Source organism: Bison bison, unplaced genomic scaffold (assembly GCF_000754665.1).
Source record: "Bison bison bison isolate TAMUID 2011002044 unplaced genomic scaffold, Bison_UMD1.0 scf7180017864233, whole genome shotgun sequence".
In the NCBI taxonomy this organism is placed as follows: domain Eukaryota; kingdom Metazoa; phylum Chordata; class Mammalia; order Artiodactyla; family Bovidae; genus Bison; species Bison bison.
Window position 1 is genome coordinate 4,489,593 of NW_011494805.1, and position 20,719 is coordinate 4,510,311.

The window sequence follows — 20,719 nt, forward strand, 5'->3', positions numbered from 1 at the left end:
ACCTCAAAGAGAAAAATGTGATCCTTATTCCATCATATTATAACTTCCAGTTTCCTGCAATGAAAAATGCCTTCCACATATCTTCTTAGAAGATCATCTATAAACATGCCACTAAAATTCAAAGCTTGCATTTTCTTTTCATGAAAGGCTGTCACCTTATTTTTGTATGTTTTTCGACTTTCCCAGTCACAAGGCAGTTATCTTTAAAATGATGGGCTTAAGCCTTTGATATTTATGTCTTTCCTACTTGAACATGTAGGAAGAAAATGGAATTATTTAATTTGTCATTTCATTCTCTCAGTAATTGTCTCCTGAACAATATTCATATTTATGGAGTTAAGACGATCACTTCTAAATTTTCTTTATGAAAAGAAATCAGGGTTGCACGGTGTCTGTACTACATGGTAGAAAGTGGAGAGAAATATTTTAAATCTTTTTAAGTGCCCGATACCTCCTTATTGAATTTAAGGGGATACTCATTTTATTGTTCATTTGGTTGCAGGCCAGTTTTTCAGTAGTTAACATTCACTCTTCACTATTGCTCTTTTATAGACCTCTCATTTCCAACTTAGTCCATCTGATGACAAAAATGTCCAGCTTAGGATAGTGACAGCAAAGAGATGGAGGGTTACAAGCAGGATAAAGCCACACAGCGTGGAACTTGTCCTGAGTTCAAATGTCATAGGATCATTTTTTTCTTTTTTGTATGAAATCCTAAGCTATCAGGAGTAATTGTAATGAGGTTATAATGACATCATTTTGGATTTTTTTATGTGTTAAATTGCTGCTAATAGATGTTTGCATAGTATCTTGTCTCTTCCTTTGAGATATGAACTTCCTCAGAACAAGGTCATGTTTTCACTAATTTTTCTAAATCTTCAAACACTGTGTGCTGTGCACGAGGCATGACTTAGCAAGTCATTTAACTTCTCTAGGTCTCAGGCCCCTCAAATGAAAACTAGTGGAAGGGATTATGGCCTCAAACATATGTTCTAGCTTTAAAATCATGATTAATATGAATACACTCTGCAAGTGTTATTTTTTCCCACTTGAATAATTCAAATAACATTGCTTTGGAATATGGTGACTATGGATTATTATAAACAACAAATAACATATCAGTTTACCTCCAATTGTCCTTCTTAGATGATCCTTTTAAAAGAGAATCATAAATTGACACATACGAAGAGCACAATTTATGTGTGGTTTACACAGTGATGCAAAATGACCGTAAAAGGTAAAAAGGAAAAAGAAATAAAACTAAAGACGATATCATACAATGGACAGTGAACTCTTTTTAAAAAAACAAATTCCCTGCAAAGACTCTCTGATATGAAAAGGCAATTAGGCATTCTTTAATTCAACTTTATTCTCAGTGGTAGGCCTCATGTGTGACCTGTCAGACTCACTTGGACAATTCCAGTGAAAATAGCTAACCTATCCTACCCATTAGACCTGACCATTAGAGAGGTCACACTTCAGTCCCACAGGATAAATTCATCCTGCCAGTATGTTTGGTATATACAAAAAGGCAAAATGGCTGTCTGAGGAGGCCTTACAAATAGCTGAGAAAAGGAGAGGCTAAAGACAAAGGAGAAATGAAAGCTATACCCATTTGAGTACAGAGTTCCAAAGAATAGCAAGGAGAGATAAGAAAGCCTTCCTCGGTGATCAGTGCAGAGAGATAGAGGAAAACAATAGAATGGGAAAGACCAGAGATCTCTTCAAGAAAATTAGAGATACCAAGGGGATGTTTCATGCAAAGATGGGCTCGATAAAGGACAGAAATTGTAGGTTCCTAACAGAAGCAGAAGATATTAAGAAGAGCTGGCAAGAATACACAGAAAAACTGTACAAAAAAGACCTTCATGACCCAGATAATCACGATGGTGTGATCACTCACCTAGAGCCAGACTATTTCAATTCTAAAAGATGATGCTGTGAAAGTGCTACACTTAATATGCCAGCAAATCTGGAAAGTTCAACAGTGGCCATAGGACTGGAAAAGGTCAGTTTTCATTCCAATCCCAAAGAAAGGCAATGCCAAAGAATGCTCAAACTACCACACAATTGCACTCATCTCACACACCAGTAAAGTAATGGCTCAAAATTCTCCAAGCCAGGCTTCAACAAACAGTACGTGAACTGTGAACTTCCAGATGTTCAAGCTGAATTTAGGAAAGGCAGAGGAACCAGAGATCAAATTACCAACATCCGTTGGATCACAGAAAAAGCAGGAGAGTTCCAGAAAAACATCTATTTCTTTTTCATTGAGTGCTCTAAAGCATTTGACTATGTGGATCACAATAAACTGAGGACAATTCTTAGAGATAGGAATACCAGACCGCTTTACCTGCTTCCTAAGACATCAGTATGCACGTCAAGAAGCAACAGTTAGACCTGGACATAGAACAACAAACTGGTTCCAAATTGGGAAAGGAGTACGTCAAGGCTGTATATTGTCACCCTGCTCATTTAACTTATATGCAGAATACATCATGAGAAATGCTGTGCTGGATGAAGCACAAGCTGGAATCAAGATTGCTGGGAGAAATATCAATAACCTCAGATACACAGTTGAACACCACCATTATGGCACAAAGTGAAGACGAACTAAAGAGCCTCTTGATGAAAGTGAAAGAGGAGAGTGAAAAAGCTGGCCTAAAGCTCAGCATTCAAAAAATTAAGATCATGGCATCCAGTCCCATCACTCCATGGCAAACAGATGGAGAAACAATGAAAACAGTGACAGACTTAATTTTCTTGGGCTCCAAAATCAGTGCAGATGGTGACTGCAGCCATGAAATTAAAAGATGCTTGCTCCTTGGAAGAAAAGCTATGACCAACCTAGACAGTATATTACAAAGCAGAGACATTGCTTTGCCAAAAAAAGTCCATCTAGTCAAAGCTATGGTTTTTCTAGTAGTCATGTATGTGTGTGAGAGCTGGTCTATAAAGAAAGCTGAGTGCTGAAGAATTGATGCTTTTGAATTGTGGTGTTGGAGAAGACTCTTGAAAGTCCCTTGGACTGCAAGGAGATCCAACCAGTCCATCCTAAAGGAGATCAGTCCTGGGTGTTCATTGGAAGGACTGATGTTGAAGCTAAAACTCCAATCCTTTGGCCACCTGATGCAAAGAACAGACATTTGAAAAGACCCTGATTATGGGAAAGATTGAAGGCAGGAAGAGAAGGGGACAACAGAGGATGAGATGGTTGGATGGCATCACTGACTCAATGGATATGAGTTTGAGCAAGCTCTGGAAATTGGTGATGGACAAGAAAGCCTGACATGCTACAGTCCGTGGGGTCACAAGGAGTCAGACATGACTGAGCAACTGAACTGCATATATTTTGTAAAAAATAGAGATTAAAAAAAAATAATGTCCAAAAATTAGAATATTACAAACATATACCACATATTTATGCATCAGTGCTCCTTATACTGAGCTGAAATAGACTTTGTTTGCATTTGGTTTATGTATCCTTTTATGGCCTCTGAAACTAAGCTGAATGTCTAATTTCTTGTAATAGAATAGAATGTAATAGCCAATTAAATACATAAAAGAATTATAGTATTGTAACCCTTCCAAAACTTCTGAATAAGAAGTCAATATAAGTGGCCATAGACGCTCAACTTAGTTGCATTCAAATTTTGGTCAAAGAATCTTTGAAGCCTTCTATTTTCTAGATCAGTTTAGTTCAATTGCTCAGTCATGTCCGACTCTTTGTGACCCCATGGACTGTAGCATGCCAGGCTTCCCTGTCTATCACCAACCCCTGGAGCTTGTTCAGACTCATGTACATCAAGTCGGCGATGCCATCAACCATCTCATCTTCTGTCGTCCCCTTCTCCTCCTGCCTTCAGTCTTTCCCAGCATCAGGGTCTTTTCTAATTAGTCAGCGTTTTGCATCAGGTGGCCAAAGTCTGGAGTTTCAGCTTCAGCATCAATCCTTCCAATGAATATTCAGGACTGATATCCTTTAGGATGGACTGGTTGGATCTGCTTGCAATCCAAGGGACTCTCAAGAGTCTTCTCCAACACCACAGTTCAAAAGCATCAATTCTTTGGTGCTCAGCTTTCTTTATGGTCCAACTCTCACATCCATACATGACTACTGGAAAAACCATAGCTTTGACTAGATGGAGCTTTGTCGACTCTGGATAAATATCAGTAATTTTTTCAGCTACTTCTCCTGTACATTAGTTTTGGATCTTGAACCACTGTCATCCCTCTTCTCTGGGTATTCTGTAGTTTATTAACTGCAGACTGTGGTACTCAGAATGGAAAATGGTTCTCCAGATATAATCTGCTGCTGCAGCCTATAATGTGACTGCTAGTTCTGTTCTGAATACCTAACTGCTATCACTTAGACTTTGGATTAGATTGGTATTGTGTCTGGTTACAGATGTTGAACTGCACACGTGAATTAAACTCTGCTCCCTCCTGATACTGCATTAAAATAATGTCTAGGTTTTAAAAAAGAAAATTCTTAGACATAAAAGAGAATGAGAACAAAATTTTAGAAGCTGGAAAGCTGAAGGAGAATTCTGCCTGACTTAACACATTCTAGAAATGAGTCCAGTTTTAACCACAGAACTCCCGAAAGGCTCAGAATCAAAGCTATCATATTCCTATGGAAAAGAGGGTATAAATGGCTAAAAGTCTCTTAGGAAACAGATTTCTATGTCACCATTCCCAACTCTTCCTGGTCCACTAGAAGCCCTAAGAAGTTTCCTCTAGGAAAGTGAAAACAACACATTTCAGATGTAATAGACAACTAACAAATTTGAAGGCAGTTTTTAACGGAGAAAAGCAGAAATTTACAGTTACTATAGAAATTCCAGAAGAAGGCAATGGCACCCCACTCCAGTACTCTTGCCTGGAAAATCCCATGGACAGAGGAGCCTGGTAGACTGCAGTCCATGGGGTCGATAGAGTCAGACATGACTGACCGACTTCACTTTCACTTTTCACTTTCATGCATTGGAGGAGGAAATGGCAACCCACTCCAGTGTTCTTGCCTGCAGAATCCCAGGGACGGGGGAGCCTGGTGGGCTGCCGTCTGTGGGGTCGCACAGAGTTGGACACAATTGAAGTGACTTAGCAGCAGCAGCATAGAAATTCCAAGAATTCTTTTCCCCTTCGGCTGCCAGACTACTGGTAGGCCACTGGAAGAGGTTTTAATTGGGAATATGAGCAACTTAAGAAAAAATATTTAAAGACATTGGCATGGGTACAAGCCAAGGAAACAGTATCACCCTTTAGAAACAAGATCCCGTTATTCTTACAAAACTGCCCATCCATATTTTAATACTGTTAATATGAGCAGACAGGGTTCACCAGATGGCAGAAAGCATTTAACATTAAAACCAAATACCAAAAAAGAAAAGAAAAAGAACGAAAAAACTGGAGGAAGCAGATTGAGCAGGAAGAATAAAACTTCAAAATAAAACAGTGAACCGTTGATTAATACCCTCAGAGAGAAAGAGAAGATATTATGTTCACGAAATAAAAGCACAAGATTAAAACTCAGTATTTAAAAGGCAAATAAAAGTGGTTTTAGAAATTAACATATGATAGCACAAATAAATAATGCAGAATTGAAAGACAAAATTGAGGAAATTCTCCCAGACAATACAAAAGAAACTACAGATGGAAAATAGGAAGGGAAGGGTATGGAAATTACTAGATGAATATCTGAAAAACAGGGTTTCAGAAAGAAAGGGGAGAAGGATCATCCAAAAAAAGTTTTTCAGGGAAAAAGTTAACCAAAACTGAAGAACATAGTCAACAAGATTGAAAGGATGCCCTGAGTGCCTGTAACTGATGCACATCAAAGCAGGAAACGGTGACATTTCAGAACACCGGGCCAAAGATAAGATCCTATAAGCTCCCAGAGAGACATCGAGGACAAGAGACAGAAAGTGTTTTATGTAAAGAAACAGGAGTCAGAATGCCAATGGGGTTTTCAGCAGCCACACTAAAAGCTAGAAGGCAATGAAAACAGGCCCTAAAAATTCTGAGAGAAGTATTTGCAGGCTGTAGTTCTATACCTAATTCCCAAAGCAAGGAGTTAGACTCCAAAAGGGAAACACATGACTTTCCCAAAGCAGGGAATCCAAAGGCAAAGGGAATCCTGAGGATGATGGTGAGGAAGATTCTAGCATACGAGTTAAGAAAGAGACCTGGAAATAACTGAGTCCAGAGAGACCAGTTCAGAAGTTCCAGGAGAGACTTTGTCAAGAAGATGAAATGGGTCCGGTGGCTAATAGGTGGGGAAGTGAGTTCATTGAGATGAGACTTACACATGTGGCTGAGGAGCAGTAAGTTTACATAAGCATTTGTACAAATCAAAGAGGCATAGAAGTACGTAGAGAATTAAGTTAACAACACACAAACACCCAAAGGAAATGGGTGTTTCTTTTACCTCCAAAGAAAGTAAAATACTGTTTGAGAAAGAAAAAAGTACTCATTATATACTAACAGCTTAGCTTCCCAAAGTATTTACATAGTTAAATTTATGTAAAAACTGAAAATTGATCTAATCTAATTTACAATATAGCTCTCTAAGGAGATGGGAAGTGGGAACTTGTAGACAGAGAACTGAGTCTCCAGTTTCCCAAGGGTGATGTCAGTAGACAATGAATAAAACTAATCAAGAAGTAGCAATAGAAACATCCTGTTTGGGAAACAAAGCCAAGTTTTTAACAGATTAGTTACGCAAATGCAAAGCCCTTAAAGAGCTTAGAATGGTGAAGCAAGTGGGACTTGCTATTTTTCTTAACAAATCTTATGGAAATATTTAACTACAAAAGTTGTTTTCAAGAAGCCCAATTTACAGGGTGACAGGAATGAGATTGAGTTGTCTTTAGCAAATGGATCAGAGCTTTCCCAACTACTTCTTGGAGAGATCCTGTGACATCCATCAGATAAGTGTCACTGGACACGTGTTAAAAATGACAAGGAAGACTTCACTCAAGACTGCTGTGGTCAGGGTCAAAATATTGCAATTTCAAAAAAAAAAAAAAGACTATTGCAATAGGGGATAGAAATTGAATTCAACTCTACTAAAACAAAAGGCAGGAAGGTTTTTAAATGCAAGAGTGCGATGATGAAAATGTATTGGAGGATATTAGTAGGGAGGTTGATCAATAAGATGAGGCCACCTGTGTTTGCTGACTGTGCCTATGGAAGTCAGGCTCCTGTTGGTCCACGGAGACCAGGAGACAGGAGTCGTCCCATCTTTTTCTAATGATTAAATTTCAAAGGGAGGGCCTCCAGGTCTTGAGAAGACATGCCAGATTTGTAAAAATATGTACACTTCAAAGAAGCATAGAAAGAATCTGCAGTTGCAAGGATTCTAAAGTAAACGCTCTAAGAAAAAGGAAGTCAGGACCATAGAATGAAGGCTGTCAAAGAGCAGTTATGCCGAGGCTAACAGCAAGGTTTTCTTTGTAATAGCGTAGTCATAGCCTTTCAGAGCGGACCTCTTTCTCCTCTAAATACACACTTCTTTCCATGTCCGACTTCTGTCACATCACCACGTAACAAATCCTGTCATCCACACTGCCGACCTCAACATCATCTTCTGACCCTACTATGACTAGCGTTGCAAAATCTGACCTTTGGCATCCTTTTACTCAACACCTTCTATTTTCTGATTGCTGTTCACTCGTTCAGGGAGTTGTGTCTGACTCTCTGTGACCCCATGGACTGGAGCACGCCAGGCTTCCCTGTCCTTCACCATCTCCTGGAGCTGGCTTAAACTCTTGTCTATTGAGCCATTGATGCCATCCAACCATCTCATCCTCTGTCGTCCCCTTCTCCTCCTGCCTTCAATCTTCCCAGCATCAGGGTCTTTTCTAATGAGTCGGCTCTTCACATCAGGTGGCCAAAGTATTGGAGTTTCAGCTTCAACATCAGTCCTTCCAGTGAATATTCAGTAATGATTTCCTTTAGGATGGACTGGTTGGATCTCCTTGCAGTCCAACGGACTCTCAAGAGTCTTATCCTACACCACAGTTCAGAAGCATCAATTCTTCAGTGCCCAGCTTTCTTTAGGTTCCAACTCTCACATCCATACATGACTACTGGAAAAACCATAGCTTTGACTATACAAACCTTTGTCAGCCAAGTAATGTCTCTGCTTTTTAATATGCTATCTAGGTTGGTCATAACTTTTCTTCCAAGGAGCAAGCATCTTTTAATTTCATGGCTGCAGTCACCATCTGCAGTGATTTTGGAGCCCAAGAAAATTAAGTCTGTAACTGTTTCTATTGCTTTCCCAGGAACTTTTTCTGGAATTCTCTGGCTTTTTCTATGATCCAGTGAATGTTGACAATTTAACCTCTGGTTCCTCTGCCTTTTCTAAATCCAGCTTGAACATCTGGAAGTTCTCAGTTCACGTACTGTTGAAGCCTGGCTTGGAGAATTTTGAGCATTACTTTGTTAGTGTGTGAGATGAGTGCAATTGTGCAGTAGCTTGAACATTCTTTGGCATTGCTTTTCTTTGGGATTGGAATGAAAACTGACCTTTTCCAGTTCTGTGGCCACTGCTGAGTTTTCCAAATTTGCTGGCATATTGAGTGCAGCACTTTCACAGCATCATCTTTTAGGATTAGAAATAGCTCAGCTGGAATTCCATCACCTCCACTAGCTTTGTTCGTAGTGTTGCTTCCTAAGGCCCCCTTGATTTTGCAGTCCAGAATGTCTGGCTCTAGGTGAGTGATCACACCATCGTGGTTATCTGGGTATGAAGGTCTGTTTCGTATAGTTCTTCCATGCATTTATACCACCTCTTCTTAATGTCTTCTGCTTCTATTAAGTCTATGCGGTTTCTGTCCTTTTTTCCAATGGTACTGCTAATACCCAAGCCCACTCACATGCTCTGTTGCCCTTTTCTTATTTTTTTAAGAACTTTTACCTGTTCTCTCCAATTCTAGTTTGTTTCCTCCCTAATTCATCTTCCATGGGACACATAGATTTATACTGCTAAAACATCCAAGGGCCCAGTCTCTGAAATTAACAGAGCTAGGTTCACATCCTACAAGAAACTTATTTCCAGGACTTACTAGCTGCAGAAAATTTGGAAAGGTCTTTATAAAATGTATAAAATGAGTAAAATAATATCTGTTCCTTAAAATTAGTGGGATTTAAACAAACACAGTATCTCAGTAATTTTTTAATGATTTTATTGAATTTTTGGTTACCTCTACTACCAAGGGTGCTTCTTGTGAACACTTTGAGGTCATTTTGTCCCAGAATGTACTGATGTAACTAATATTTTAATCTAAAAGCATTCTTCTTGAATAGCTTCCCTAATGCTCATTTATGTCATTATTAGTAATGCCAGTCATAAAATGTACATCTTTCTAATTGACATTTACTGGAATAATTGAGTTAAATTCATATTATATACAGGTGTTGCAGAATTTTTAAAAAATATAGTTTATATTTCCAATGCAAAAACAATGGTTTCAGGATACTAGCTGACTCTGATGAGTAATGTGACTGTTTTATGTCAACATCCTTTCCAACCATCTGCTAAGTACAATTCAGCTAGCAATTAGCTAGCAATTAAGCCAGCATTTCAAAAAACTTAATTGCCAACTCAACCAATTTTCAGAGTTATATTAATGATAATAGCTCTACAGCAAACTGAATTTAATAAAAATGCTTCTAACATAAATCCCAACCATTCTAACTTGTTTTCTAGATCATATATATGTGTTGAAATAGAATGAGATGTACAGGAAAAGCATTTGAGTATGAGGATTGAAATTTAGTATCAAGTTCTTTCCTTTGAAGGCTTCTTAGAGCCTGAGGCATTTTTCCTTAAGCAGAGTATTTACCTGTCACTTGCACGTCTTTTCCTTTGATAGCCACTGCTTAGTTTGAACATGTATCCCTAAGCAGACTTCTTCATTCTTGAATTTAAAATTACCTGGTTCCTCCCTCCTACTCTGTTGGTAGGAACATAAGTTGGTTCGGCCACTGTGGAAAACAGCATAGATGTTCCTCAGAAAACTAAAAACGGAATTAACACACGAGCCAGCAATCCCACTCTTCGGCATATATCTGGACAAAACTATAATCCAAATGATATATGCACCCACATGTTTATAGACACACTATTCACAATAGCCAATATATGGAAACAACTTGCACATCCATGGACAGATGAAGGGATAAAAAAGATGTGTGTATATATATATATCCACAATGGAATACTACTCAGCCACAAAAACAACCAAATAATGTCATTTGCAGCAACATGGATGCAACTAGAGATTATCGTATTGAGTGAGGTAAGTCAGAAAAAGAAAGATAACAACAGATGGTGTCACTTGTATGTGGAATCTAAAATATGACCCAAAGGAACCTGTCTATGGAACAGACTCAGAGACATAAAGAGCAGACTTGTGCTTGCCAAGGGAACTGGGGCTGGGGGAGGGTGAGCTGGGAGGGTGGGGCCAGCAAATGTCAGTTTTTATATACAGGACCAAGAAACAGGCTTCTGCTTCATTGCAGTAGTCCCTGCCGCCCCAGGAGCGACATTCAATAGCCTATGATAAACCCTAATAGAAAAGAATGCTTCTTTAAAAAGCCTGTGAGTGTATACAGACACACATTTGTGTTATATGTGTGTAACTGAATCACTTTGCCGGACAGCAGTAATTAACAGTATTGCAAACCAATTATACTTCAGTAAAAGATTTTAAAATTAAAAAAATTTAAGCCTAAAAAAAATTGTCTGGCTTCTGATTCAGCACTCACCCGGTGTGTTAAATTAGGCCTTTTTCTTGAGCTATGTTAGGAAACAACCCAGGCTGTGGAGTCAGACAACCTGTGATGGGAATTCCAGCTCATTGTAGCCACCCTCCCGAACATCTACACGCCTCACTTTCTCCCTCTGGAAAATGGGAAATAAGCCTGCCCTTCAGGACGCTTCAGTGCCTAAGGGTAATGAATGTCCCATAGTCAGCACTTTGTAAGCGCCCACTAACTTGCAGCCAAAATGAACATTTATCTGTTGGAATTCATAGTTTATATGATATTAGAGATACTTTTTAGGCACAAGCTATGAACTTGTTGGCTCCTGACATATTCTTTTTAAAAATCTAAAACTAACTCACTGTTCTCCCAAAAGAAATGTTGTGGTCACACTCACTCTGACTTGAAAAGTCAGTGAGGACACCAGTGTTCAAAGGCAGCCTGCCTCCGACCTACACCCGAAGTCTTCACAGATTATTTTTCTCCTCAAGACCTGTCAGAATAACCGTGAACAACTTTTCTCTGAGACTCTCTCTCACTCTGCAGTTGACTTTGCCTTAGCGGTGTGGGGCTCTTGTGTAGAATATGGCAAGGAGGTTTCTTTTAGTTTCTTGCTGAATTTATATTGTTGCTACCATGGTGCCAAATTCAAAAATCGCTTTGACTCTGTGAAAAGAATTTGATGCCCAAACATTTATTTTCATTTTTTAGCTCCTTAAAAATTCAGGAATATATTCAACAAATATTTAATTTGCACATACGGCTCTGAGTTAAAAAGTCTATAAAAATGTTTCTGACCCAAAGAAACTTCAGTAGTAGAGTTATAAATGCACACATGTGCGCACACACATATGATCACAATAAAAAGTAAAAATAAGTAGAAAAAGAATTGCAGATAAATAGACTGCTATGACATTAAGAATAAACTAAAAACCTACAACTACTACTAAGCTACTCATTTCTAGTAGAAGTAAAATTAGATAATTATTCCAAAAAAAAAACAAGTTGCTTTCTTTCTATTTTAGCAATATAGTAACTGGATCAAAACTGCTTATTGTGAACCAACAGTTTAATAAACAAGATAAGCTTTCATGTGTGTGTGTGTGTTTTTTTTCATGAAACCTATCACCATTTAGTGATTATAACATTTTCCAGTGATAATGACAAAAATCTGTGATGACCACATTACTAAAGCACATATTGATTATATGTCTGTTAAACTCCTATGAATCAAGTAAGCCTTTTTTCTCAACTCAGATAATATCTCCCGTTCATTTAGCTTTCAAATTAATGAGTGGATGAATGAGGATGTTATAGGGTTTTTTGGAATATGCTATATTAATGCACAATTGCCTTTGAAATAGGTCATCAGAGGAGTTACACATATATTCCATATTAATACACAAAACAGAGTAACTTAAAACATCGTCTGTCTAAACAGAAATTAAGGGACCATGTCAAAGCCAAAATTGTCTTTGTAATATATAATTCTTAATGATCAGTAGTGATGAATTATTTTGCCATGGAAAATTTATCTATAGCCATTAAGCAATCCATACAGATTCAACTCAATAATTATTTGGAACCTCCTAAGGTAGCATGTTTGTGTAGCCTTTAAAAACATATTCAATTCTTTCTCCTCAGTTGAGTACACTGAAACCCTCTGAAAGATGTTATTTTTATGCTCATCTTTCAGAAAAGAAAATTACAATTACTAGAACTAGTAATGAGCAAAAGTGTGGATCTCAAATCCTATATTCTCTCTAATACCTTCTCTCTTCTGTGTATGAGGCATTCAGTGAGGGGTACAGAGCACATCAAAATATTTCTTGATAACTGACTTGTATTGCATTTTTCACTTAACAAAAGATCAATATCTTTATTATCCGCTTAGAGTGTGACAATGACCTTTTGAAGCAATAGCTCAAGTTTCAAGGAAGCTTAAACACTAATGAGAAAAGGAGAGGACGACAGGGGAGCTATTCGATCCAAGCTTTGGTTAATCAAAGGAGAAGGGATTGTATTCAGCTAAGAAGATCAGGAAAGTCAGCTTGGATTCCAAAGATAACTGAATCATATTGTTATGTAAAGCCAAATGAGAATTACACAGCTCCTAGATCTGGTCCTGCATAGATTCTGTGACAGATTTTCTAGAGTCGGCGGGGAACTATATATATATATAAACTTTCAATATCAAAAAGTGGCGATTTTTAAAGAACAAGTATTTCTGATATCATTAGAGAAGAAAGAGAGATGCCAGATTAAATGAATTTCCAATAGAATGTGAATTTTAACCAGAAGCCCATTTATGTATGATAACAAAAGAATAAACACAATGATTTAAAATAAGAAAGTTTGGCACTTGGAAAAGTTGTAAGGTTGGGAACATTTTTTAATAAAATAATAGTTATCCAATGCCAAACCTTCATTTTCTTTCTTTCTTTTTTTTTTTTTTGGTCTTAAAATGCCAACACCAGGATTTGAGAGCCGGAGCATTTGAACAAGCATCGTAGTGACCCAAAGTGGCTAGAAGGAAGGGCATCAAGTGATAAGTACAAACTTAGGAGAAAGAGTAGAAGATCGGACCAGAGTAGCAAATCCACGTGCCCTCCAAGGGATCGTGATATAGACGCAGCAGAGTAGAGCATATGACACGATTAATGCCGGAGCACAGCTTTTCTGTGCTCTCTCTAGTCTGCCCATCCTAGCTTTTTTTTTAATTTAAAATATAGTTTATTTTCATATTGTGTTATCTCCAAGTCTACAGCAAAATGATTCATACTTTTTTTTCTATTCTTTTCCATTATAGGTTATTGCAAGATATTGAATATAGTCCTCTGTGCTATACAGTAAATCCTGGTTGTTTATCTGTTTTAAATATGACAACTTATATCTGCTAATCCCCTAGTCCTGATTTATTCCTCCCCTCCCCTCCCTTCTGGAGACCACAGATATTTCTGTGAGTTTGTTTCTCTATTTGTATTGGGCTGGACAAAAAGTTCAGGTTTTTCCATAAGATGTTACTGGAAAACCTGAGCAAACTTCTTGTCTAACCCAATACATAAGTTCCTCTGTACTGTTCTTCGATTTCAAATATAAGTGACATCGTATGACATTTGTCTTTCTTTATCAACTTTCAGCACTTAGTCTGATAATCTCTAGGTCCATCCATGGTGCTGCAAGAGGCATTATTTCATTCTTTTTATGGTCAAGTGTATTGCATTGTGTGTGTGTGTGTGTGTGTGTGTGTGTGACGTATCTTCTTTATCCATCATTTGTTGATGGACACTTAGGTTGCTTTCATGTCTTGGTTATTGAAAGTAATGCTGCTGTGAGCATTGGGGTGCAAGTGTCATTTCCGATTAGAGTTTCCATCTTTTCTGGCTATATGTTCAGGAGTGGGATTATATGTATAATCAGGAGTGGATTATATGGTAACTCTGTTTTTCATCACAGTTTTTTCTCAGCGGGTACTAGTCACATGTGTGTAGCTTGGTCAGCCTCAGTTAAAGGTCTGGAACTGCAGAAAGCAATGATATGTGAAGAGAGACGAGATGAGTAAAATCTCGCAATTTTCAGTAACAGTTAAGTTCACTGTGGTTTTGGTTGTATCTCTTGCCTAATTTACCTTTCTTTTAATCCAGATATTTAGGTTATTTTCTCTAGATTAAACTTTTTTTTTTCTTTAACCTATTTCCCTATTTGTAAATAAAATAAATAATTTTCTAGGTTTAGGGAAAAAAACCTTGGTTAGCTCTAACAGTAACCACTTTGTAGTGATCATAGGACTTTCTATGTAAAATTTATTTAGATGTCAGAGAAAAGGGGAGAATTTATGCCTCTTGCTTCCATCAGAACATTCAGATATGCAAATGAAGATAAAATGTATAGCTTTCAAAGCAGAGTTTACATCATCATATTGTTACACAGAAAAATCTGAAGCTAACAAATTGATTTTAAAAATCTATCAAGGAATAATATATAGTCTGCATCTATACATGTAAAGTAAATGTGAAGAGAAAGTGCCAAAGTGTTGTCATTTTAAAATGCCTCTACTAATTATTTTTAGCCTTAGTTTAATCAGTCAGCTCTTTTCTTCTGAATAACCTCAGTCCCACAGGTTTTTTCACTGTTATTCTCTGGTCTTATCAGCCTTCTTGTTTCAGACTTGTTGGTTTTGTTATTGTTGTCTTAACACATTCGCAATGAGATGTATACCTTTTTATATGTAACAATACACATTTATGTTATCTTCCATAGTCTGCAAAACACTTCCCAAAAATAAACTTCATTAATCCTCATAATCTACATATTATTTTGAAAGCTTTTTTGTACTTGAGGAAAGGTCAGCTTAATATGTTTGTATGGCCTGACCAAGTAGCTAAAACAGACTCAATCCTCTGTGTATAATTCACTGGTGAATAACTAAGCTGGAACTAGTAGTCTGTCCTGGGCAGCAGGGCCAGGGCACAACGCTTCTGTCTTCTTTTCAATACATAAACTTTATTACTTGAAGATGTAAAATGCAAGAACTCATTTAGAGGCGTCATCACCATTTTTCCTACAGCATTTGCTTACTTCGTGTCTTTGTGTCTCATCTTGGTGTTTCTTGAAATATTTAAATCCTCCACCAGCAAAATGATTATGACTCACTGAAGGTTCAGATGATGAATACGATTTTTCAGCCACAAAGTATTTTTTAATTAAGGTATGTACATTGTTTTTAGACATACTGCTGTTGTCACCTTAATAGACTATAGTGTAAACATAGCTTTTATATGTACTGAGAACCAAACAGTTCATGTGACTCGCATTATTTTGATATTTACTTTTTTGCAATGGTCGAACTGAACCCACGGTATCTCCTTGACATTACACCTGTATTTCATAAGTAACTATTATTGCAATTTTAAATTATTTATAGAAGATCTCTGCTTATTTGTACATAGTGTTTATCCATTTATTGATTTACATATTTGCAAAGATTTGTTCTGAGTCACAATGTATATGACAATGTTTATTTCTTTTTTAACCCATATTATGAAAGAGTCCAGGAATGAATACCCCCAAAATATTTTGGCCCTATAAACTATCCTTACTGCTATAAAATATAAGCCCACTCAAAATGTAACATCTTTTAAAACTCAAAGCAAATATTTGGGTAACCATATGATCAAATAATAATAGCCAAAATGAGTGAAAAGCACCCAGCTTTAGGGATAGTTATGTACACATGGGAATAAGAGAAGGAAGTACCTAAGAATGATCTCATTTATTCAATACTCAATCCTTTTTGATTTTTTCAAAAAAGATAAAACCCAGCCACTAGGGAAAATAATTATTTTGTTGTCTGCATAATTCCCAACTTGGGCAAATTTCTGTTAATGGAATGCGCACACCCTGGTATTAGAAAGAGTTCTATTCATGTAGAATGTAGCTTCATTTGTTGAGCACTTATTATTTGCAAATCACTAAGCACCTGGATTCACTACTAGAAGTGGTATCTATCCCCATTGTGTGGGTGAGAAAATGGAGGCATAAGGAGGGTTAATCATTTAAGAATCCCAAAGCTGGTAAGTGATGAAGCTCTTGAACCTGGCCCTCCAACCCCAGAATTTTAACCACTGCAGTTAATCACATCTCCCAACAAAATTTAGAATAAAATATCAAAGGATTGGTCACATGGACGTGCTGTCTGACAGTCAACATACCTGTTTTTGCACTTTTTTCCTCAGTGAATTTTTGTCTTTTTCACTTGGATTTGAACTTATCAATGAGCTTTCCTCGTCCTCCTTCCTTGAGTGAACAAGTTCTACTTTTATCTGATTTCCCCCTTTTTTCTTGCTGTATTTTCTCCTCAGAGGAAACGTTCTGATATAGCCAGAAAGATTAATCTGTTTATGTAAATCTTTGTTTCTTTGTATACACAGACCCTCTGGATTCCCCAAACTTCGCTAATTCTGTAACACATGATTACCTGTAAACACATGCCTGTATATGAACATAATTTACACAACTGAATTAATTTGACCTTAGCATGACTTTGTCTTCCTCACACCCTTCATAGTACGGTGTTTGCCCATTCCTAGTCTGCTTTTTCATGGTTTATCCAGTGGCTTGTGAGCACCCCAAGGTAGCAGTCGTTTGCTTTCTCCCCCTCCTCCAGAAGCTCAGAAGAAGCAGCTGGAAGCGAGTCTAGAGCTGATCCAGGATGAGTGTGTGTCAGAGAATGCGGACCACTCCGCGGAGGAGCCTGTAGAGGGAGCGCCCGACGCCGACGGGGAGGAGCTGACCGATGGCGTGGAGGAGGACTTCGACGAGGACGGGGCTCACGAGCTGGTAGGGAACAGTCCCGGCATGTCCGCAACCGGTTCGTTGTAAAGCAGAGGTGAATTCTCCAGGGCTTATTTCTTCCTCCTGTGCGCATGCTTAAGGCACACATGGACAGTGCTCTGCACATAATAAGTGCTCAATATACTTTTGCTAATTTAAAATATGAGGGAACAAATGAATGAACAAGAACATTATAGGTTAGAATTATATATTCGCAGTCTCAGATGAAAAATTCTCCTTCTCAAGTGCTTCATCACAACAGGAATCTTGCGTTTGAGCCATTACGCATGAGCTGCACGTGGGTATGAGATCCTGGCAATAAAAGTCATCTACTGCAAGACACATGGCCCTCCTCCCAGTTAGCAGTGTCACTCACTGATGACGACTGTATTGGTTACATGGTCAGCAGCCCTGTGCACTCTGCTCACTACGGTTGCCCTTCAGCGTGAGGCCAGTTTATCATCCCGTGTCTGTGCTGCTTGACGACCAGCTCTTATGAGCTGTAGATTTAAGACCTGATTCTTTACATGTTTTATTTCCCCAATGTTGTATAACTGTACTGCTCATTTCCAGATGTTCTTTCCTGTATAAACACACCAGGGAAATACATGCTGGTAATATTGGTAAATATATGCTGATGAGGATGCTATTTCTCATATTTTATCAGCCATGAAATTAAATATACTATCTTTAAGGGGACTGACTAATACAAATGATGAGAAGGCAAATGTGTGTGTGTGTGTGTGTGTGTGCTGCCAACTCTCAAATATATATGGACTGCTTATATTAAACTTGACTTAATCCTCGGTAATACCAGATTCCCATCTGTTTGAATACCCACTGTTACTGAGGTAATTTTGCTGTGGTTGTTGTTTTAGCATGGTAACTACCCTGTCCTTGTTTCATCTGTGGAATTCTGTATTGATTTTTTAACATTCCAAATCTGTTTAAACTGCATGGTACCTTTATTTAAGCTTTTGAGATAGGAGCCTTTAACAACTATTCTTATTTCTACAAAAGTCTGCCTCAGTTTGAAGGGTTTAAGTACCTGTTTTTAGACTGTTTGGATTTCTGGAATCCATTGAGCAGGGACTAGAATGAAAGGCTGACGAGTGTCTCTGCTGCTCCTCAGGCAGGACTTTAATCCACCAACACAAGCTCCTCAGCCCATTCCAGTCCGACTTTTGTTGTCACTGTCTCAGCGTGACTGCTCTTGTTGAGGTCTCAGGACGCTTCCATGATGTCATTACTAATGGTTGCCTCTCTGTTCTTATTTTAATTTACCCCTCAGTGGAATTTGGCTAGAAACTGTTTAGGAGAATTTCTCAGAATACCAAATGCTCATTCTTACCCAGCTGTACTAGAAACTTTGCCTCCACATCCCCACTTTAAATACTGAAGTCGCCCTGGGCTTTGTCGTGGGTCACCTTCTCTCTCTACACACTTTACCAATGTAACTTCATCAAATACCAGAGCTTTAAGTACTATTTATAGGCAAGAGATTTCTAAATCTAACTTTCTACTTCTTATCTCTTCCTGGAATTCTAGACTCGAGTAGATGCCTATCTCCTCAGAGCTGTTCGATAAGCAGTTGAAACTTAACATGCCAGAAACATTCTTGATTTTTCCAGCCATCTTATTCCTTTCCAGTATTCCTCATTCTCATACATAGCATCATCATCCACACAGCTGTTAAAAACCAAAAAGACTGAGATTACTTTTGATTTGTTCCACCTATCCCCATTAATTCTACCTCCAAATCGTAGCCCAAAGCTAGTTACATCTCCAGTACAGCTAAACTGATCTTTTTGCTTTAGCCCATGCAATCCATTCTCTGCACAAGAAGGATAAAAGTCATTTTAAACTGTAACCCAGACAATGCTGCTCCTTTGCTTAAACATCTACTTTTTATAATGCTTTTTATCATATTTCAAATCAAAATCCCCAAGTGTGTGAATTTAAATTATGATGAAGTCGGGTGGAAGAGGCCAAGAGAGACAGAGAACATGGTGAGAAAAATGGAGAAACTCCCTGGTGCTGATAGGAAAGAAGTCTAGGAACCTTCGACATAAAGAGGAACACTGTTTCATTGCAACAAACTGTATTAAGTCTGAGGATGTGGTGGCAGGTCCTTAAAGGAGTTCAAGCACGAATTAGAAGTCAGAAAGTGATAATCTCTGAAGCGTGAGTTGTTCAGTCGCTAAATTGTATCCAACTCTGTGATCCCATGGACTGCTTCCCTGACCTTCACTATCTCCCTGACTGTGCTCAAACTCATATCCATTGAGTCAGTGATGACATTCAATCATTTCATTCTCTTTTGTCCCCTTCTCCTCCTGATCTCAATCTTTCCCAGCATCAGGGTCTTTTCAAATGAGTCGGCTCTTCACATCAGGTGGCCAAAGTATTGGAGCTTCAGCTTCAGCTTCAGTCCTTCTAATGAATATTCAGGGTTCAGTTCTTTTAGGATTGACTGGTTTGATCTCTTTGCTGTCCAAGAGACTCTCAAGAGTCTTCTCTAGCACACAATTTAAAAGGATCAATTATTTGGTGCTCAGGCTTCCTTATGGTCCAACTCTCACATCCGTACATGACTACTGCAAAAAACATAGCTTTGACTATATGGAATTTTGTTGGCAAAGTGATGTCTCTGCTTATTAATATGCTGTCTAGGTTGGCCATAGCTTTTCGTTCAAGGAGCAAGCATCTTTGAATTTTGTGGCTGCAGCCACCATCCACAGTGATCTTGGAGACCAAGAAAATAAGGCCTGTCACTGTTTCCATGGAGTGAGGAGAGATGGGCATTATCACAGGTTTGAGGAGAATTGAGAAGATTTGAAGAAGCTAATATGAAAAGCATAGAAGACAACTAATTTGAAAATATATAAAGATTGATGGTTAATGTTCATAGCTAGCTGAGGTTAAAGACCAAGAATTAGAGTACTCCTCTAATTCTGCAAACTTTAAGGTGGATCAGAAGTACCTGGAGCTTGTTAACTCCCATTCCAGATAGTTAAAAATGCAGATTGCAGTGTCCCATTCCAAGCATCTCTGATGAGTATGCTGAGTGTCTCTGTTCAGTTCAGTCGATCAGTCATGTCTGACTCTTTGTGACCCCATGAATCGCAGCACGCCAGACCTCCCTGTCCATCACCAACTCCCGGAGTTCACCCAGACCCAAGTCCATAGAGTCAGTGATGCCATCCAGCCATCTCATCCTCTGTCGTCCCCTTCTCCTCCTGCCCCCAATCCCTCCCAGCATCAGAGTCTTTTCCAATGAGTCAACTCTTCACATGAGGTGGCCAAAGGACTGGTGTTTCAGCTTTAGCATCATTCCTTCCAAAGAAATCCCAGGGCTGATCTCCTTCAGAATGGACTGGTTGGATCTCCTTGCAGTCCAAGGGACTCTCAAGAGTCTTCTCCAACACCACAGTTCAAAAGCATCAATTCTTTGGCACTCAGCCTTCTTCACAGTCCAACTCTCACATCCATACACCACAGGAAAAACCATAGCCTTGACTAGATGAACCTTTGTTGGCAACGTAATGTCTCTGCTTTTGAATATGCTATCTAGGTTGGTCATAACTTTCCTTCCAAGGAGTAAGCGTCT

At 38.4% G+C, this 20,719-nt stretch overlaps 1 protein-coding gene across 1 annotated transcript in view; it reads left to right on the plus strand.

Annotated features, from left to right (window-relative positions):
- Positions 1-20,719, plus strand: part of RALYL (RALY RNA binding protein-like) — an 825,421-nt gene that overhangs the window by 767,488 nt on the left and 37,214 nt on the right. Inside the window, exon 8 of the mRNA XM_010846211.1 lies at positions 16,943-17,115. Coding sequence (XP_010844513.1) covers positions 16,943-17,115 — 173 coding nt within the window. The remainder of the gene's footprint in view (positions 1-16,942; positions 17,116-20,719) is intronic.